The 15318-nt window shown below is 41.6% G+C and overlaps 1 protein-coding gene across 1 annotated transcript; it reads left to right on the top strand.

The window, feature by feature from the left end:
* Window positions 1–12711: 12711 nt before the first annotated feature.
* On the top strand, window positions 12712–14940 carry LOC130743347 (rust resistance kinase Lr10-like). The gene is made up of 3 exons (XM_057595560.1): window positions 12712–13144; window positions 13544–13570; window positions 13676–14940. Exons 1-3 carry the CDS (start codon window positions 12979–12981, stop codon window positions 14803–14805), a joined length of 1323 nt encoding a protein of 440 aa, XP_057451543.1. The 5' UTR covers window positions 12712–12978; the 3' UTR covers window positions 14806–14940.
* The last annotated feature ends 378 nt before the right edge of the window (window positions 14941–15318 follow it).

Raw genomic sequence — 15318 nt, forward strand, 5'->3', positions numbered from 1 at the left:
ACCTCCTCCACGGCCATTGTAGCCACCACGAGAGTTGTTTCCACCATTGTTGCTAGTGTAGCCACCACGTCCACGCGATTCATAGGATCCAGTGCGATCATCACTGCGATCATCATAAGAACGATCCTTATAGGAAGAATCGACAGATCCAGAAGCATAATTTGCTTCAGAGGCCACCGGCGACGGTGTCGACAGCGGAGGTTGAGTCGCTGGTGGCGGTGGAGCCTGAGTAAGGAGCGCCGACGGAGGATTTGTCGAGATCTGGCGAGTACGAGCGCGATCGAGACGCGCTTCATGTGCGATATGTAAGGCCCAAGTTTTAACGTTTTGGATAAGTGAATAAAATAAAAGAGTTATTTGATTAAGATAAATTTGGGAAGGAAAGAGGTTCAGGAAAAGTCCAAGAATGTATCGAAAAACCGAAAGAGTTATAGCACGACTAACATACGCTTAATCCTAGGTCGAAGGTATTAGTGAATAGTTAATTTACGCTTTAGGACACGATGGAAACTAATTCCAAAAATCCTCAGAGAAATGTTAGAACTTCTCTTTTCCGTCCTTAAACAACCATTTCGATGCGAAATCCTGGAATGTACGAACGTCAAATTCCAATTCTCGGAAGTTTGCCGAAACGGAATCCCTGATAGTTCGAAAAACCTAAGATCGACAGACGATGAAGACTTTTTCTATCCGGAAACTCAAATGAAGATTCCACCCGCGTTCACCTACTTCTCTCATCATTCCTAATCTTTCTTCAGAAGGAAGTTTTCTCGTCCGACGATCACTGCAAAAAGTAGTTTTTCGGGATAAACCGACTTACACCGACTTATGCCGATTTTGGATCTTTTGGTTTAATTCCAAGAATTCTATTTTGAGTTCTGGAATTCTGTCGCCAGAACCTATCTTAGAATGCGCAGAGGAACGCGCAGGAAAAATCGGAATCGCAAAAAAATCATTTTTCCGTTTTTTCCAAAACCTATAAATAGCTTGAAAAATTAGATTTTTTCACAAAAACCCATTTTCCTCACCCCCCAAAACCGCGAGTTCCTAGAGAGAGAGAGAGATCCGGATCTTCGTCGTTTCTTGCTCGTTTGCTTCACCGTTCGTCACTAATCGAAGACCTCGAGGTAGGTAATCTATACTCTCCTTCGAATCGTCGTTTCTGTCCATTTCTCCTGCGACTTTCTGAGTTCAAAATTTTGAGGTTTTTGAAAAACTGTTCAAATCAGCTGATTTCAGCGTCTAAACTTCTTCCCTGCATGCTCCTGAGCGTGTTCTGCGGATTAGATTTTGTCAAATGTCGACGAAATGCCGCCGGGATCAATTTCTACCCTAAATACCCATTTTTCGCCAAAGTCGCAACCTTTACGCTCTAATCTATCGACTTGGCTTAGTGCTAGTAGGATTTGTCGTCATAAACGTCGTTGTGGACGTCCCCATCCAATTTGTTTTTCAAAAATCCAATTTTGAAATTCTGAGCTAAAAATAATGACCAAACTACCCCTATATCAGTTTTCGATCCGAAAATTTTTCCGAGCCTAGAACCGTCTTAGTTACGGCTTATGTTAACCTAGGAACCAAGTTTGATCGAAGAAAAATCGACCCTCCCAATTAAGGAAAGTGGCCGAGAGCTATACCAAGGGGGGAGGAAATCCGACTTTTTCGAAAACTTGTCTTAACGCGTTAGATTGTCGTACCACAGAGTTTGTAATGTACCGTGTAACCCTAGGACTTATTGCTTGCTGAGTTTCTGACTCAATGTGTTGATTTCTGTGATTTTGGCTTAAGGTTCTTTTGAGGAGTTTCCTGGAGATCAAGGCGAGGAACGTGAAGGAGGTTGTGAGGAAAACGCTGGAGGAGTTACAAGTGAGGGCTACTCTCTGAATTACTAGATAATGCTTTAGGTGTCGATGAAATTCGACTTGATTTATGTGTTATGCACCTAATTGCTAAATGTCTGAAATGATTTCTGAGGCTTCGGCCGAACTTGTTGAGTACTTGATGCCATGATATTGTGTGCTAAATGATTCACATGCTATGCGCTACATGGTTAACTTAGGATGTGTTGGAATATGCTGTTTATGCCTATTGGTTGAGCTGTTTCATTGATGTTATTCCACTCGTGCCTATGTTTCTGGAAAGTGAGGATTACGGGCAAGTCATGCCGAATTTTTATGAGATTTTGAGAGAGTTTTGAAAGGACGAACGAAGTTCGGACCTTGTTATATTTTAATGGATCGAGACCTTCTCAGAAATTAATTGGGATTATGGGATCCCTGAAACTCATAGGAAGTATCATAAGACTAAACGAAATCTATTTTCTCAAAGAAAATTCATAAGACATTAATCAATCTCTAAACCCCTTGAACAAATGATAACAACATTTAGATAAGAGCTTAGAGCCTGAATATTAGTCTTGAAGATATGAGAAGTGTCGTCGAGTCCATGTCTTGAGGAAACTTACAAGTTTCCGAGTATGCTTATACTCTTTCGCTCGATGAGCAGTTTATTGTTTGGCTATCTAAAGTTTAGCCGGAGACTATAAGTTTCCAAGTACTTCGGTACCTTTTCGCTCGATGAGCAGTTTATTGATTGGCTATCTAAAGTTTAGCCGGGAACCATGAGTTCCCAAGTACATTCTTCTTCTTTTGATTAATTCATTTTGTCGCAGAATCGACGTTTGCCTTAGGGTAGGCTTTTAGGGACAATAAGTTAGCTAGAACACGTGACGACGTGTCGAGTGAGGTCGGAGACGTTGTTTGGCTAACCACTTGCATTCATGCACTCATTTTGAGGTTAATACACGGCGGATTACCGGACCTCGGTGGATTCCAAAATGGTCATAAGACCCGGATTTCCATATTTAGGACACTACGGTGGTCCTCAGTAGCAGACGGAATGGCAGACCTACGGGTTCACTGCTGATCTGACTACTTTTGTGTGGTGTAAGAGACGCCCGAGCGGAATGGTCCCACTTTGGCCGGTGTTAGGGCTGACTCGATGGTGTCCATCCTTCTTCCGGAATGCATTTTGTTACCCAGCATTGCATTTCATGCAACATACATGCTGACTTAGTTGCTGAGTGTGATTGGTACCTGTTTATCCTACTTGAGGCATGCTAATTGTTATTATGATCTTTATATTCATTGTGATATATGCAACCCTAGGATGTTATCCCTAAACGTATAAGCCTGAGAGGCTAAATAATTATTACCCTATATATCTGGTTTTATTATTTATATAATTCTTTGGAGTTGACCCTCGCGTCTTCTGTGTGTGTTTGGGCGGACTACGCCATTGTCAGTTGAGTATGGCGGACCGGTTCACGATGGTTCACCCTTCAGGGGAAACTAGGTTGAAGAAGCTTGATCAGGAGGACTACGGTTCAGGGGTGGTCGACCCCGCTGGCCACCGAGCGACTTACTCGAGATGGGATTAGTGTAGGAGTAGTGTCGATGCTCTGACCGTCATGCTTCAGTTTTGGGGACAGGGTAGTTTCCTACCGGTAGCTTTTTGTGTGGTTTCCTATGGAGATCACAGAGAGCTGGTTGGATTTAGGGGGGTCTTTTCTTAGGCCGCTGGGCCAACTTGTTCTCAGATTTTGAGGTTTAGTGTTGCGGACACAGTATTTTTACCTTGGTTTGTACTTTTGCCTACGGGCGTTACTCTCTTTTACTTTCCGTCACTGGAGGTTTACTCGTGACGTGGTTTACAACTTACAGTGGGGGCTGTAATCATATTGTATATTAGTTCTGTTATCTTCGTTTTAGAGTTTCATCTCTTTCTGTCTTAACTTACATTATCAAAAAAAAAAAATAATTCACGTTTTTCCGCTTAAGTTATTTCTTTGGTTACTAAAGTGACGCCACCGAAATCGGGGTGTTACATTTGTGGTATCAGAGCTTGTCGAGTCTTTCGGGAGTCTTTGGGGAATAGGTCTTCTGTGCTAGGTTGTGTGACTCTGTAAAGAGTAAAAATTGATTGTCTGCAAGCGATTTGTCGCTTAGAATTGATTGAAGTTATTGCTTAATCATATTGTATAGTATGTTAGATGCTATCTTATGATGAGTACTAATTGTTTGTTTGACTAAACATAGGATGGTAAGCCCTGACCGTATGGCGAAGGCAATAGCTACCATGATTGAGGCAATGATGAATCAGGCTGCTGAGGACGCTTACAGACGCGCTGAGGAGGCGGCACGTGAGCAACCTCAACCGCTAATCCAGGCGTCCAAGTACCAGCATAGTGGATTGGACCGAGCTGGAACTGGAGGACCAGTGAGATCAGGTTCTCAGGAGCACCGACGGTGGAAGCCATACCAGCATCCTGAGGGAAGGGACCCTATTCCAGGATCACGCAAGTCGACGACCACAGCTATTGGCCAGGAGGCTGTGTCATGTTTCCGTTGTGGAAAGCTTGGACACTACGCCTTTCAGTGCTCAGTGACTGGACCACAATGCTTCAAGTGCAAACAACGTGGACATTTGGCCGTGAACTGTAGGACGTTCCAAGCGGGACCGTCTGACAACAAGATGAAGGGTAAACTTCCTGCCATATCTAAAGGGGCGAGGAAGCAAGTAACGTGTTACAGGTGCAAGAAGGTGGGGCACCACTCTAACAAGTGTCCAGACGGGAGACCTCTATGTTTCAACTGCAATCGCCCGGGGCATCAAGCCAAGGATTGCAATGTAACCAGGGTTGAGCCATCTGTGCCTACGGTAAGAGGAAGACATCCTGCTGCACGGGGAGGAGTCTATATCTCGTGCGGCGAGGGAGCTGGTCGACTAGTCAGAGGAGAGCGCACAAACGATGGTAACCTTCTAACTATTCTTTCTCATTCTAGTATAATACGCTTCATTACTCTCGTAGAACGTGCAACACACCTAACTTGCCCTTACTGTCGAGCTTTGACTTTATAGTTATTACGCCTAATAATACTTTATTTGACCGTTGCTCGTGTTTAAACTATAGAAGTTACACGAGGTTTAGAATAACACGTTAAGCCTAGAAAGTAGTTTTGCACCGATGCGTTTAACAAGAAGCTAGAAGCTGAAGGATGAATCTCAGGGAGATTCCGTATGGATAGTATATGTATGATGTCGAGAGCGTGTAGTTCCGTAGCGGCATCATTGAGGATTTAATATCAAGATCTTTGTGACTGCTGGATGTTAGGAACTCATTGACTGTTCCAGTGGGTTTTTCTAAATCTTCACCTTCGATGTATTAGGCCTGATCAACTTAATATTGAGGGGGTGATATTCGGAATCAGAACTGGCAATGGACTTTGATAGATGGATTGGTAAGATTAATTTGATTGGATCGAGGATTAGTTGAGTTGGGAAGTAAAGTTTTTGTTAAGTAATTGATTTCCTTTGGGGAGGAGTTATAGTTTAAGAAATGGATATTCATTTAAGAAGTATTGAAGAATTAAAGGACATTTGAGGTCCAAACGTGGTGAAAGTTTAGGTTTTAAGTCTATGAATTCTTGTCTTAAGTGCGTAGGACTCAAGGTTTGTCAGGTTTTGATCGAGAGACTAAGTATCGGATTGATGGGAGGACGATCTAGTTACGGAAATAAAGAGTTAGTATTAAGATTAATACTTGAGGTTGTTATATGTGGACAAATTTCTTAGAGTCTAAGAGTGAATGGAACTTTGTTATGGAGTCCGATATTGCATGCTGGGGTTAGCAAGTGAATTTCACTAAGTTAAGTGAGGATTTAAGGGTTAAGATTGACCTTGGGAGGTGAAAATCATGTTCGAATCAGAGATTTAGTGGTGTTGGCATTAATGATTGTAGTTAAACCTCCGAATGTTGAGGGATCGGATGATAAAATGACTAGTTAAGTTTCCTGAGGTACAGCTCTGGTTTGATCTTCTAGGGAATAAGTTCGGATTTGGGGGAAGTGTTAAGGATTTTAGGTAATTGTAAAGTGGGTTGTGAATAAGTGAAGGTTGGTTTTATGGTTCGAGTAAGGGAAGTCTCGAAAAAGGGGAGATGACAACGATGGATTGTAAGATATTAAGATGATGATTAGCTTATAAGTTGCTGATGAATGGAGGTTAAAAGGGACTGGGTCTAGCGATGCACAAGGTATTAAGACTCACGTCGAGTTTTACTTGAGTGATGACTAAGTAGAAGATTGATTTCATGGTGCGAATGAGGATAGTTACGAAGTTGGAATCGACGTTAATGGACTAGTAGATTCCAAGGGAATAGTTCGTCTATGAGTTATAGAGCGATTGAGTTAAGTTTTGAATCATGAGTGGAGATCACGAGGACAGGTTGAACATTCACTCTGGAATGCCAGAGGTGTACTGAGTTTAAGCAGAATTTTTGGACGAACAAAAGTAAAGGATCAAGTGGTTAAGGTTGTGCAATTGCACGTAGCGTCAACCAATGTTATTTCCAACATAGAACCGACACGAGTGGTCGAGCAGGACGACATAGAGCTTAAAGTACTTGTTTGACCAGAAGGAGTTGAACATGAGACAACGACGCTGGATGGAATTTCTCAAGGATTACGATTTTACCTTACAATACCATCCTGGAAAGGCTAATGTCGTTACTGATGCATTGAGCAGGAAGATGCATATCTCATCAATGATGGTTAAGGAGCTGCAACTGCTGGAACAATTTTGAGATTTGAGCTTAGATGTGAGAGCATCTGAGGGAGAACTGAAGTTTGGGATGATCAAGATCACCAATGGATTGATGGAAGAAATCCGAGACCAACAGTTACAAGATGAATTTTTACTCGGAAAATAAGAATTTAGTAATTCAGGGTAAGGACCCGGAATTCAAGGTAGGGAGTGACAATATCCTGCGATGCAAGGATAGAGTGTGCGTACCTAACAACCCTGACTTAAGGAGGTTGATTATGGACGAAGGTCACAAAAGCAAGTTGAGCATTCACCCTGGAATGAAAAAGATGTATCAGGACTTGAAGGTGAATTTTGGTGGCCAGGGATGAAGAGACAAGTGGCAGAATATGTAGCTGCATGTTTAATCTGTCAAAAGGCGAAGGTGGAACATCAGAAATCTTCGGGTATGCTACAAAGTTTGGATGTACCTCAATGGAAATGGGATAGCATATCGATGGATTTTGTCGTGGCGTTGCCAAGAACTCAAAAGGGATATGATTCGATTTGGGTAATCGTGGACCGATTGACTAAGTCAGCTCATTTCATACCTGTGAGAACTACGTACAACGTGGATAAGCTATCAGAGATTTATATAACTGAGATTGTGCGACTTCATGGAGTGCCAACAAGTATCGTTTCCGATAGAGACCCGAAGATTACTTCACATTTGTGGGGAGCTCTTCATAATGCTTTGGGAACGAGGCTGAGATTAAGTTCTGCTTATCATCCACAGACTGATGGGCAAACTGAGAGAACTATCCAATCATTGGAGGATTTGCTACGAGCTTGCGTGTTAGACAACAAGGGCAGTTGGGATACCCTATTGCCACTGATTGAGTTCACATACAACAACAGTTTTCATACGACCATAGGCATGGCACCGTATGAGGCATTGTATGGCCGCAAGTGTAGAACATCTTTATGTTGGTATCAAGATGGAGAGAATTTGTTAGTAGGACCGGAACTTCTGCAACAGACAACTGAGAAGATTAAACAGATCAGGGAGAAGATGAAGGCTTCTCAGAGTAGGCAGAAGAGCTATGCAGATCAAAGGCGCAGAACCTTGGAATTCGAGGAAGGAGATCATGTGTTCCTGCGAGTTACCCAGACTACAGGAGTGGGTCGAGCAATCAAGTCAAGAAAGCTGACGCCAAAGTTCATTGGACCTTACCAGATTACTCGTCGTGTAGGACCGGTAGCTTACCAGATCGCACTACCGCCTTTTCTATCAAACGTTCACGATGTATTCCATGTGTCACAACTGCGGAAGTATATTGCTGATCCGACGCACGTCATCGAGCTGGATGACATTGAGTTGAAGGATAACTTGTCTTTCGAGACACCGCCAATCAGCATTGGTGACACAAGGGTAAAGCAGCTGAGGGGTAAAGAGATCGAGTTAGTGAAGGTTATTTGGAACAAGGACACCGGTGATGCAACGTGGGAGCTGAAGGAAAAGATCAAGGAACAGTATCCAGAACTTTTTACTGACCCTTAAGTTTCGAGGTCGAAACTTTCTTTTTGGAGGGTAGTAATGTAAGGCCCAAGTTTTAACGTTTTGGATAAGTGAATAAAATAAAAGAGTTATTTGATTAAGATAAATTTGGGAAGGAAAGAGGTTCAGGAAAAGTCCAAGAATGTATCGAAAAACCGAAAGAGTTATAGCACGACTAACATACGCTTAATCCTAGGTCGAAGGTATTAGTGAATAGTTAATTTACGCTTTAGGACACGATGGAAACTAATTCCAAAAATCCTCAGAGAAATGTTAGAACTTCTCTTTTCCGTCCTTAAACAACCATTTCGATGCGAAATCCTGGAATGTACGAACGTCAAATTCCAATTCTCGGAAGTTTGCCGAAACGGAATCCCTGATAGTTCGAAAAACCTAAGATCGACAGACGATGAAGACTTTTTCTATCCGGAAACTCAAATGAAGATTCCACCCGCGTTCACCTACTTCTCTCATCATTCCTAATCTTTCTTCAGAAGGAAGTTTTCTCGTCCGACGATCACTGCAAAAAGTAGTTTTTCGGGATAAACCGACTTACACCGACTTATGCCGATTTTGGATCTTTTGGTTTAATTCCAAGAATTCTATTTTGAGTTCTGGAATTCTGTCGCCAGAACCTATCTTAGAATGCGCAGAGGAACGCGCAGGAAAAATCGGAATCGCAAAAAAATCATTTTTCCGTTTTTTCCAAAACCTATAAATAGCTTGAAAAATTAGATTTTTTCACAAAAACCCATTTTCCTCACCCCCCAAAACCGCGAGTTCCTAGAGAGAGAGAGAGATCCGGATCTTCGTCGTTTCTTGCTCGTTTGCTTCACCGTTCGTCACTAATCGAAGACCTCGAGGTAGGTAATCTATACTCTCCTTCGAATCGTCGTTTCTGTCCATTTCTCCTGCGACTTTCTGAGTTCAAAATTTTGAGGTTTTTGAAAAACTGTTCAAATCAGCTGATTTCAGCGTCTAAACTTCTTCCCTGCATGCTCCTGAGCGTGTTCTGCGGATTAGATTTTGTCAAATGTCGACGAAATGCCGCCGGGATCAATTTCTACCCTAAATACCCATTTTTCGCCAAAGTCGCAACCTTTACGCTCTAATCTATCGACTTGGCTTAGTGCTAGTAGGATTTGTCGTCATAAACGTCGTTGTGGACGTCCCCATCCAATTTGTTTTTCAAAAATCCAATTTTGAAATTCTGAGCTAAAAATAATGACCAAACTACCCCTATATCAGTTTTCGATCCGAAAATTTTTCCGAGCCTAGAACCGTCTTAGTTACGGCTTATGTTAACCTAGGAACCAAGTTTGATCGAAGAAAAATCGACCCTCCCAATTAAGGAAAGTGGCCGAGAGCTATACCAAGGGGGGAGGAAATCCGACTTTTTCGAAAACTTGTCTTAACGCGTTAGATTGTCGTACCACAGAGTTTGTAATGTACCGTGTAACCCTAGGACTTATTGCTTGCTGAGTTTCTGACTCAATGTGTTGATTTCTGTGATTTTGGCTTAAGGTTCTTTTGAGGAGTTTCCTGGAGATCAAGGCGAGGAACGTGAAGGAGGTTGTGAGGAAAACGCTGGAGGAGTTACAAGTGAGGGCTACTCTCTGAATTACTAGATAATGCTTTAGGTGTCGATGAAATTCGACTTGATTTATGTGTTATGCACCTAATTGCTAAATGTCTGAAATGATTTCTGAGGCTTCGGCCGAACTTGTTGAGTACTTGATGCCATGATATTGTGTGCTAAATGATTCACATGCTATGCGCTACATGGTTAACTTAGGATGTGTTGGAATATGCTGTTTATGCCTATTGGTTGAGCTGTTTCATTGATGTTATTCCACTCGTGCCTATGTTTCTGGAAAGTGAGGATTACGGGCAAGTCATGCCGAATTCTTATGAGATTTTGAGAGAGTTTTGAAAGGACGAACGAAGTTCGGACCTTGTTATATTTTAATGGATCGAGACCTTCTCAGAAATTAATTGGGATTATGGGATCCCTGAAACTCATAGGAAGTATCATAAGACTAAACGAAATCTATTTTCTCAAAGAAAATTCATAAGACATTAATCAATCTCTAAACCCCTTGAACAAATGATAACAACATTTAGATAAGAGCTTAGAGCCTGAATATTAGTCTTGAAGATATGAGAAGTGTCGTCGAGTCCATGTCTTGAGGAAACTTACAAGTTTCCGAGTATGCTTATACTCTTTCGCTCGATGAGCAGTTTATTGTTTGGCTATCTAAAGTTTAGCCGGAGACTATAAGTTTCCAAGTACTTCGGTACCTTTTCGCTCGATGAGCAGTTTATTGATTGGCTATCTAAAGTTTAGCCGGGAACCATGAGTTCCCAAGTACATTCTTCTTCTTTTGATTAATTCATTTTGTCGCAGAATCGACGTTTGCCTTAGGGTAGGCTTTTAGGGACAATAAGTTAGCTAGAACACGTGACGACGTGTCGAGTGAGGTCGGAGACGTTGTTTGGCTAACCACTTGCATTCATGCACTCATTTTGAGGTTAATACACGGCGGATTACCGGACCTCGGTGGATTCCAAAATGGTCATAAGACCCGGATTTCCATATTTAGGACACTACGGTGGTCCTCAGTAGCAGACGGAATGGCAGACCTACGGGTTCACTGCTGATCTGACTACTTTTGTGTGGTGTAAGAGACGCCCGAGCGGAATGGTCCCACTTTGGCCGGTGTTAGGGCTGACTCGATGGTGTCCATCCTTCTTCCGGAATGCATTTTGTTACCCAGCATTGCATTTCATGCAACATACATGCTGACTTAGTTGCTGAGTGTGATTGGTACCTGTTTATCCTACTTGAGGCATGCTAATTGTTATTATGATCTTTATATTCATTGTGATATATGCAACCCTAGGATGTTATCCCTAAACGTATAAGCCTGAGAGGCTAAATAATTATTACCCTATATATCTGGTTTTATTATTTATATAATTCTTTGGAGTTGACCCTCGCGTCTTCTGTGTGTGTTTGGGCGGACTACGCCATTGTCAGTTGAGTATGGCGGACCGGTTCACGATGGTTCACCCTTCAGGGGAAACTAGGTTGAAGAAGCTTGATCAGGAGGACTACGGTTCAGGGGTGGTCGACCCCGCTGGCCACCGAGCGACTTACTCGAGATGGGATTAGTGTAGGAGTAGTGTCGATGCTCTGACCGTCATGCTTCAGTTTTGGGGACAGGGTAGTTTCCTACCGGTAGCTTTTTGTGTGGTTTCCTATGGAGATCACAGAGAGCTGGTTGGATTTAGGGGGGTCTTTTCTTAGGCCGCTGGGCCAACTTGTTCTCAGATTTTGAGGTTTAGTGTTGCGGACACAGTATTTTTACCTTGGTTTGTACTTTTGCCTACGGGCGTTACTCTCTTTTACTTTCCGTCACTGGAGGTTTACTCGTGACGTGGTTTACAACTTACAGTGGGGGCTGTAATCATATTGTATATTAGTTCTGTTATCTTCGTTTTAGAGTTTCATCTCTTTCTGTCTTAACTTACATTATCAAAAAAAAAATAATTCACGTTTTTCCGCTTAAGTTATTTCTTTGGTTACTAAAGTGACGCCACCGAAATCGGGGTGTTACACGATAATCATCGCTTCAACCTGCGAAATCGAACTCGGTGATTCACGATTGTACACAATCGTTTGAAGATGACTGTATTCCTCAGGCAAGCCATCAAACACTGCTTCCAAGTGTTCACGATAGGAGATTGGATCTCCAATCGTGATTAGCGCATTAACAATCGACTTAATACGCTTGAGATACTCAGAACACGACTTCGATCCCTTGGAGATGGATCGAATCTCAGATCTCAGTTGTGTGGACTGCGCGAGAGCGTGTGCGTGGAAGAATTCGAGCACTGCTTCCCAGACTTGCCAGGACTGAGAGCAATTCACCACAGTAGGAAGCACTGATGGTGAAAGCGAAGAAAGTAACCACGTAAACAGAGCAGAATCTTGCTGCTCCCAGACTTGATATGCAGGATTCTCCACTGCATTCACACGATCTTCTTCAGTGAGAAATCGTGGTGGAATCTCAGGATGAGAAAGGAAACTCTGCAACCTGTGAGTGCGAACGATCCCTTCCACATGCTGCTTCCATGAAAGAAAATTTGTATCATCAAGCTTCAACGTAAGCTTGTGAACAAGCGTGGATGAACTCAACTGCGGTTGAGCCACTGGAACTGGAATCGGGATCGGAATCTCTGGAATTTCGTCAGCCATGACGAAGAAGAAGGAGAAGAAAAGAAAATCGAGAGAGATCTCAAGGATCGTGACCTGCTCTTGATACCATGTTGAAAACTCAGAACTCTGTAAATCTAATTCTCATTCATTTCAAAAGGTTGTGATACAATAGACCATAGTTCAGTACTTATAGAAGAATATAAAGCTTGATGAACAAGCTAACAATTCTAACAAACTCTAACAACTAACTCTTAATTCTGTTATGCCAGCTAAGCTTGACAGCTAAGCAAGCATAACTAACACACTAACTCAGCTACAATCAGTAGCTTTACTTAACACGAGTAGTATACTCTAATACAGACACCAAACTATTGAATTATCTGATCCACATGGCTGTCTTCCCAAGCAGCTCCAACACCTCACTTTATCAGCCTCCCATTTCCGGTTAAAGCCAGTCAAGTATGTTGGCTATAACTTCTTCAATTGTTCACTGATCGACAGAGATTCAGATTTGGACTACTATTTGGTTCCGTGCCTCAATACCTCAACCGCTCGAGTGTACGCCATTCCGTCCACTGAGATAGTGGAATACTTGCCCCTGTGGTTTTGCACCAAAATGTTTAATGTTTCTTCCAAACCTTCTGATTTTAAAATTCGTGACAACTTTCTTCGTTTGGAATGGTCAGAGCCCAACTGTAAGCATTGTGAATCAAAAGGGAGAACATGTGGATGGAAGAATCATACCGCCAACAATCAAGTATATTGTTTCCGGGATCACAAAGGTAGGTCAACTTTTCATTGATTGTATCGTAATTGGAGGTTCTTTTCTATGTTCAAGTCACGCAGATTCAAACCTGATTGAACTATGGTTTTAAATTGAAGTTATAGTCTATGAAATATGTAGTTATGGTTTTAAATTGAAGTTATTGTCTATAATTTATAACCAAGGATTTTGAAGAGCCTAGTTAGCTTGAAAATTTAATGGAACTGGCCATGATTTCTAACTAGAAACGGTATGCAATTTTTGAATAGTGAGATCTTAATAAGTACTTGTTTCAAATTCATGAAAATATGTGGTATTGCATTTGTGAAGTATTTCGCAGAATTCAATTAAGTGAAATCTTTAATGTCTGACCACAAATGCAAACTGAATTTTGCTATTGTTGTTAACATGTTTGCAGGTTCTTCAACAGCTCTAGTGACTACAGGTCAGCTTTCATTCTTTCAAACTTTGTTTTCCTTTTTGATCAATATTAACCTGAAGCACTAAGTAAAATTATCATTTTCTTACAATTTAGTTTCCATAAATGCAGGATCAGTCCTAGGGTCCTTGTTCTTTATTCTGTTGACTGGTGCAGTCTACCACATCTATGACTCTTACAGACTGAGGAAAGAAAAACAAGCAATATTTGAAAAATTTCTTGAGGACTATAGAGCTCTTAAGCCCACCAGATACTCTTATGTAGAAATTAAGAGAATCACCAACAATTTTGAGCACAAGTTAGGAGAGGGAGCCTTTGGAACCGTGTTTAAAGGAAGCATTTCCAAAGAAATTCCTATTGCTGTGAAGATCTTGAATATTTCTCACGGAAAGGGGGAAGAATTCATCAATGAAGTTAGCACCATGGGTAGAATCCACCATGTTAACATTGTTCGCTTGGTGGGTTTCTGTGCTGATGGCTTTAGAAGAGCTCTTGTTTATGAGTTCTTACCAAATGGTTCACTGCAGAAGTTCATCAATTCACCAGACAACAAGCAGAACTTCCTTGGTTGGAAGAGGCTTCACGAAATTGCTTTAGGAATAGCCAAGGGAATTGAGTATCTTCACCAAGGTTGTAATCAACGCATTCTCCACTTCGATATCAAGCCTCAAAATGTGCTGCTAGACCATAACTTTGCTCCCAAAATATGTGACTTTGGTCTAGCTAAATTGTGCTCAAGGGATCAGAGCATAGTGTCAATGACTGCAGCTAGAGGAACTTTGGGGTACATTGCTCCTGAAGTGTTCTCAAGAAACTTTGGCAATGTATCTTACAAGTCAGATGTTTATAGCTATGGAATGATGCTGCTTGAAACAATAGGAGGGAAGAAGGTCACGGAAGACATGGAGGAAAATACTAGCCAGGTTAACTACCCGGAATGGATTCATAATCTTGTAGAAGAACATGAGGAAATGAGAATCCATATTGAAGAAGAAGGGGATGCAGAAATTGCAAGGAAACTAGCTATTGTGGGACTTTGGTGCATCCAGTGGCATGCCATGGATAGACCATCAATGCAAATGGTGCTTCAAATGTTAGAAGGAGATGCAGACACAACTCCAATACCTCCTAATCCTTTCACTTCTTCAGCAGGTGCAGGGCCAAGGAGAACAAGTGCAACTGTGAGTGTTGCTGCAAGACAACTAACCCAAGATTTAGAAGTCATCCAAGAGTTAGAGTGACTTATTATACTTTACTAAGGTGAGATGGACTTTATTTTCTCTTGTGTATGGTATATTAGTTTTGTATGAGCCAAGCTACAAGATTGCATATCTCCCCTTATAATTCATGTCAATTTCAAATATTTATTTGCATCACTTCATAAAATTCAAACGGTAGAAAAGAGGTGAATCAAAATTGTGCGAGAAGGTGAGCGCTCACCATGCAAGGGTCTAGCTCAAAGAAATGCTTGAAAAAATAATATTATAAAGTGAAAGTCAGACCTGCAAATGATTCATACAGCAGACAAAATCAGCTGAAATTTTCTTTTCCCCCAACTGTGGTCCCATATTCTCCTGTCCTGTCAAAAACATGAGAACACAAGTTAATATAAAATTACTAGAAAGGTGAATTGAAATAATCATAAAATTAACATTCACAATAAACATGCTAATGAGTGGATACCAATTCCAATTTATCAGCATCAGCGCCTCCTCCACAATACAACTCGCACACCTTTCATTCATTGGGACTCA

The sequence above is a fragment of the Lotus japonicus genome, chromosome 1, assembly GCF_012489685.1.
Source record: "Lotus japonicus ecotype B-129 chromosome 1, LjGifu_v1.2".
Lineage (NCBI taxonomy): Eukaryota > Viridiplantae > Streptophyta > Magnoliopsida > Fabales > Fabaceae > Lotus > Lotus japonicus.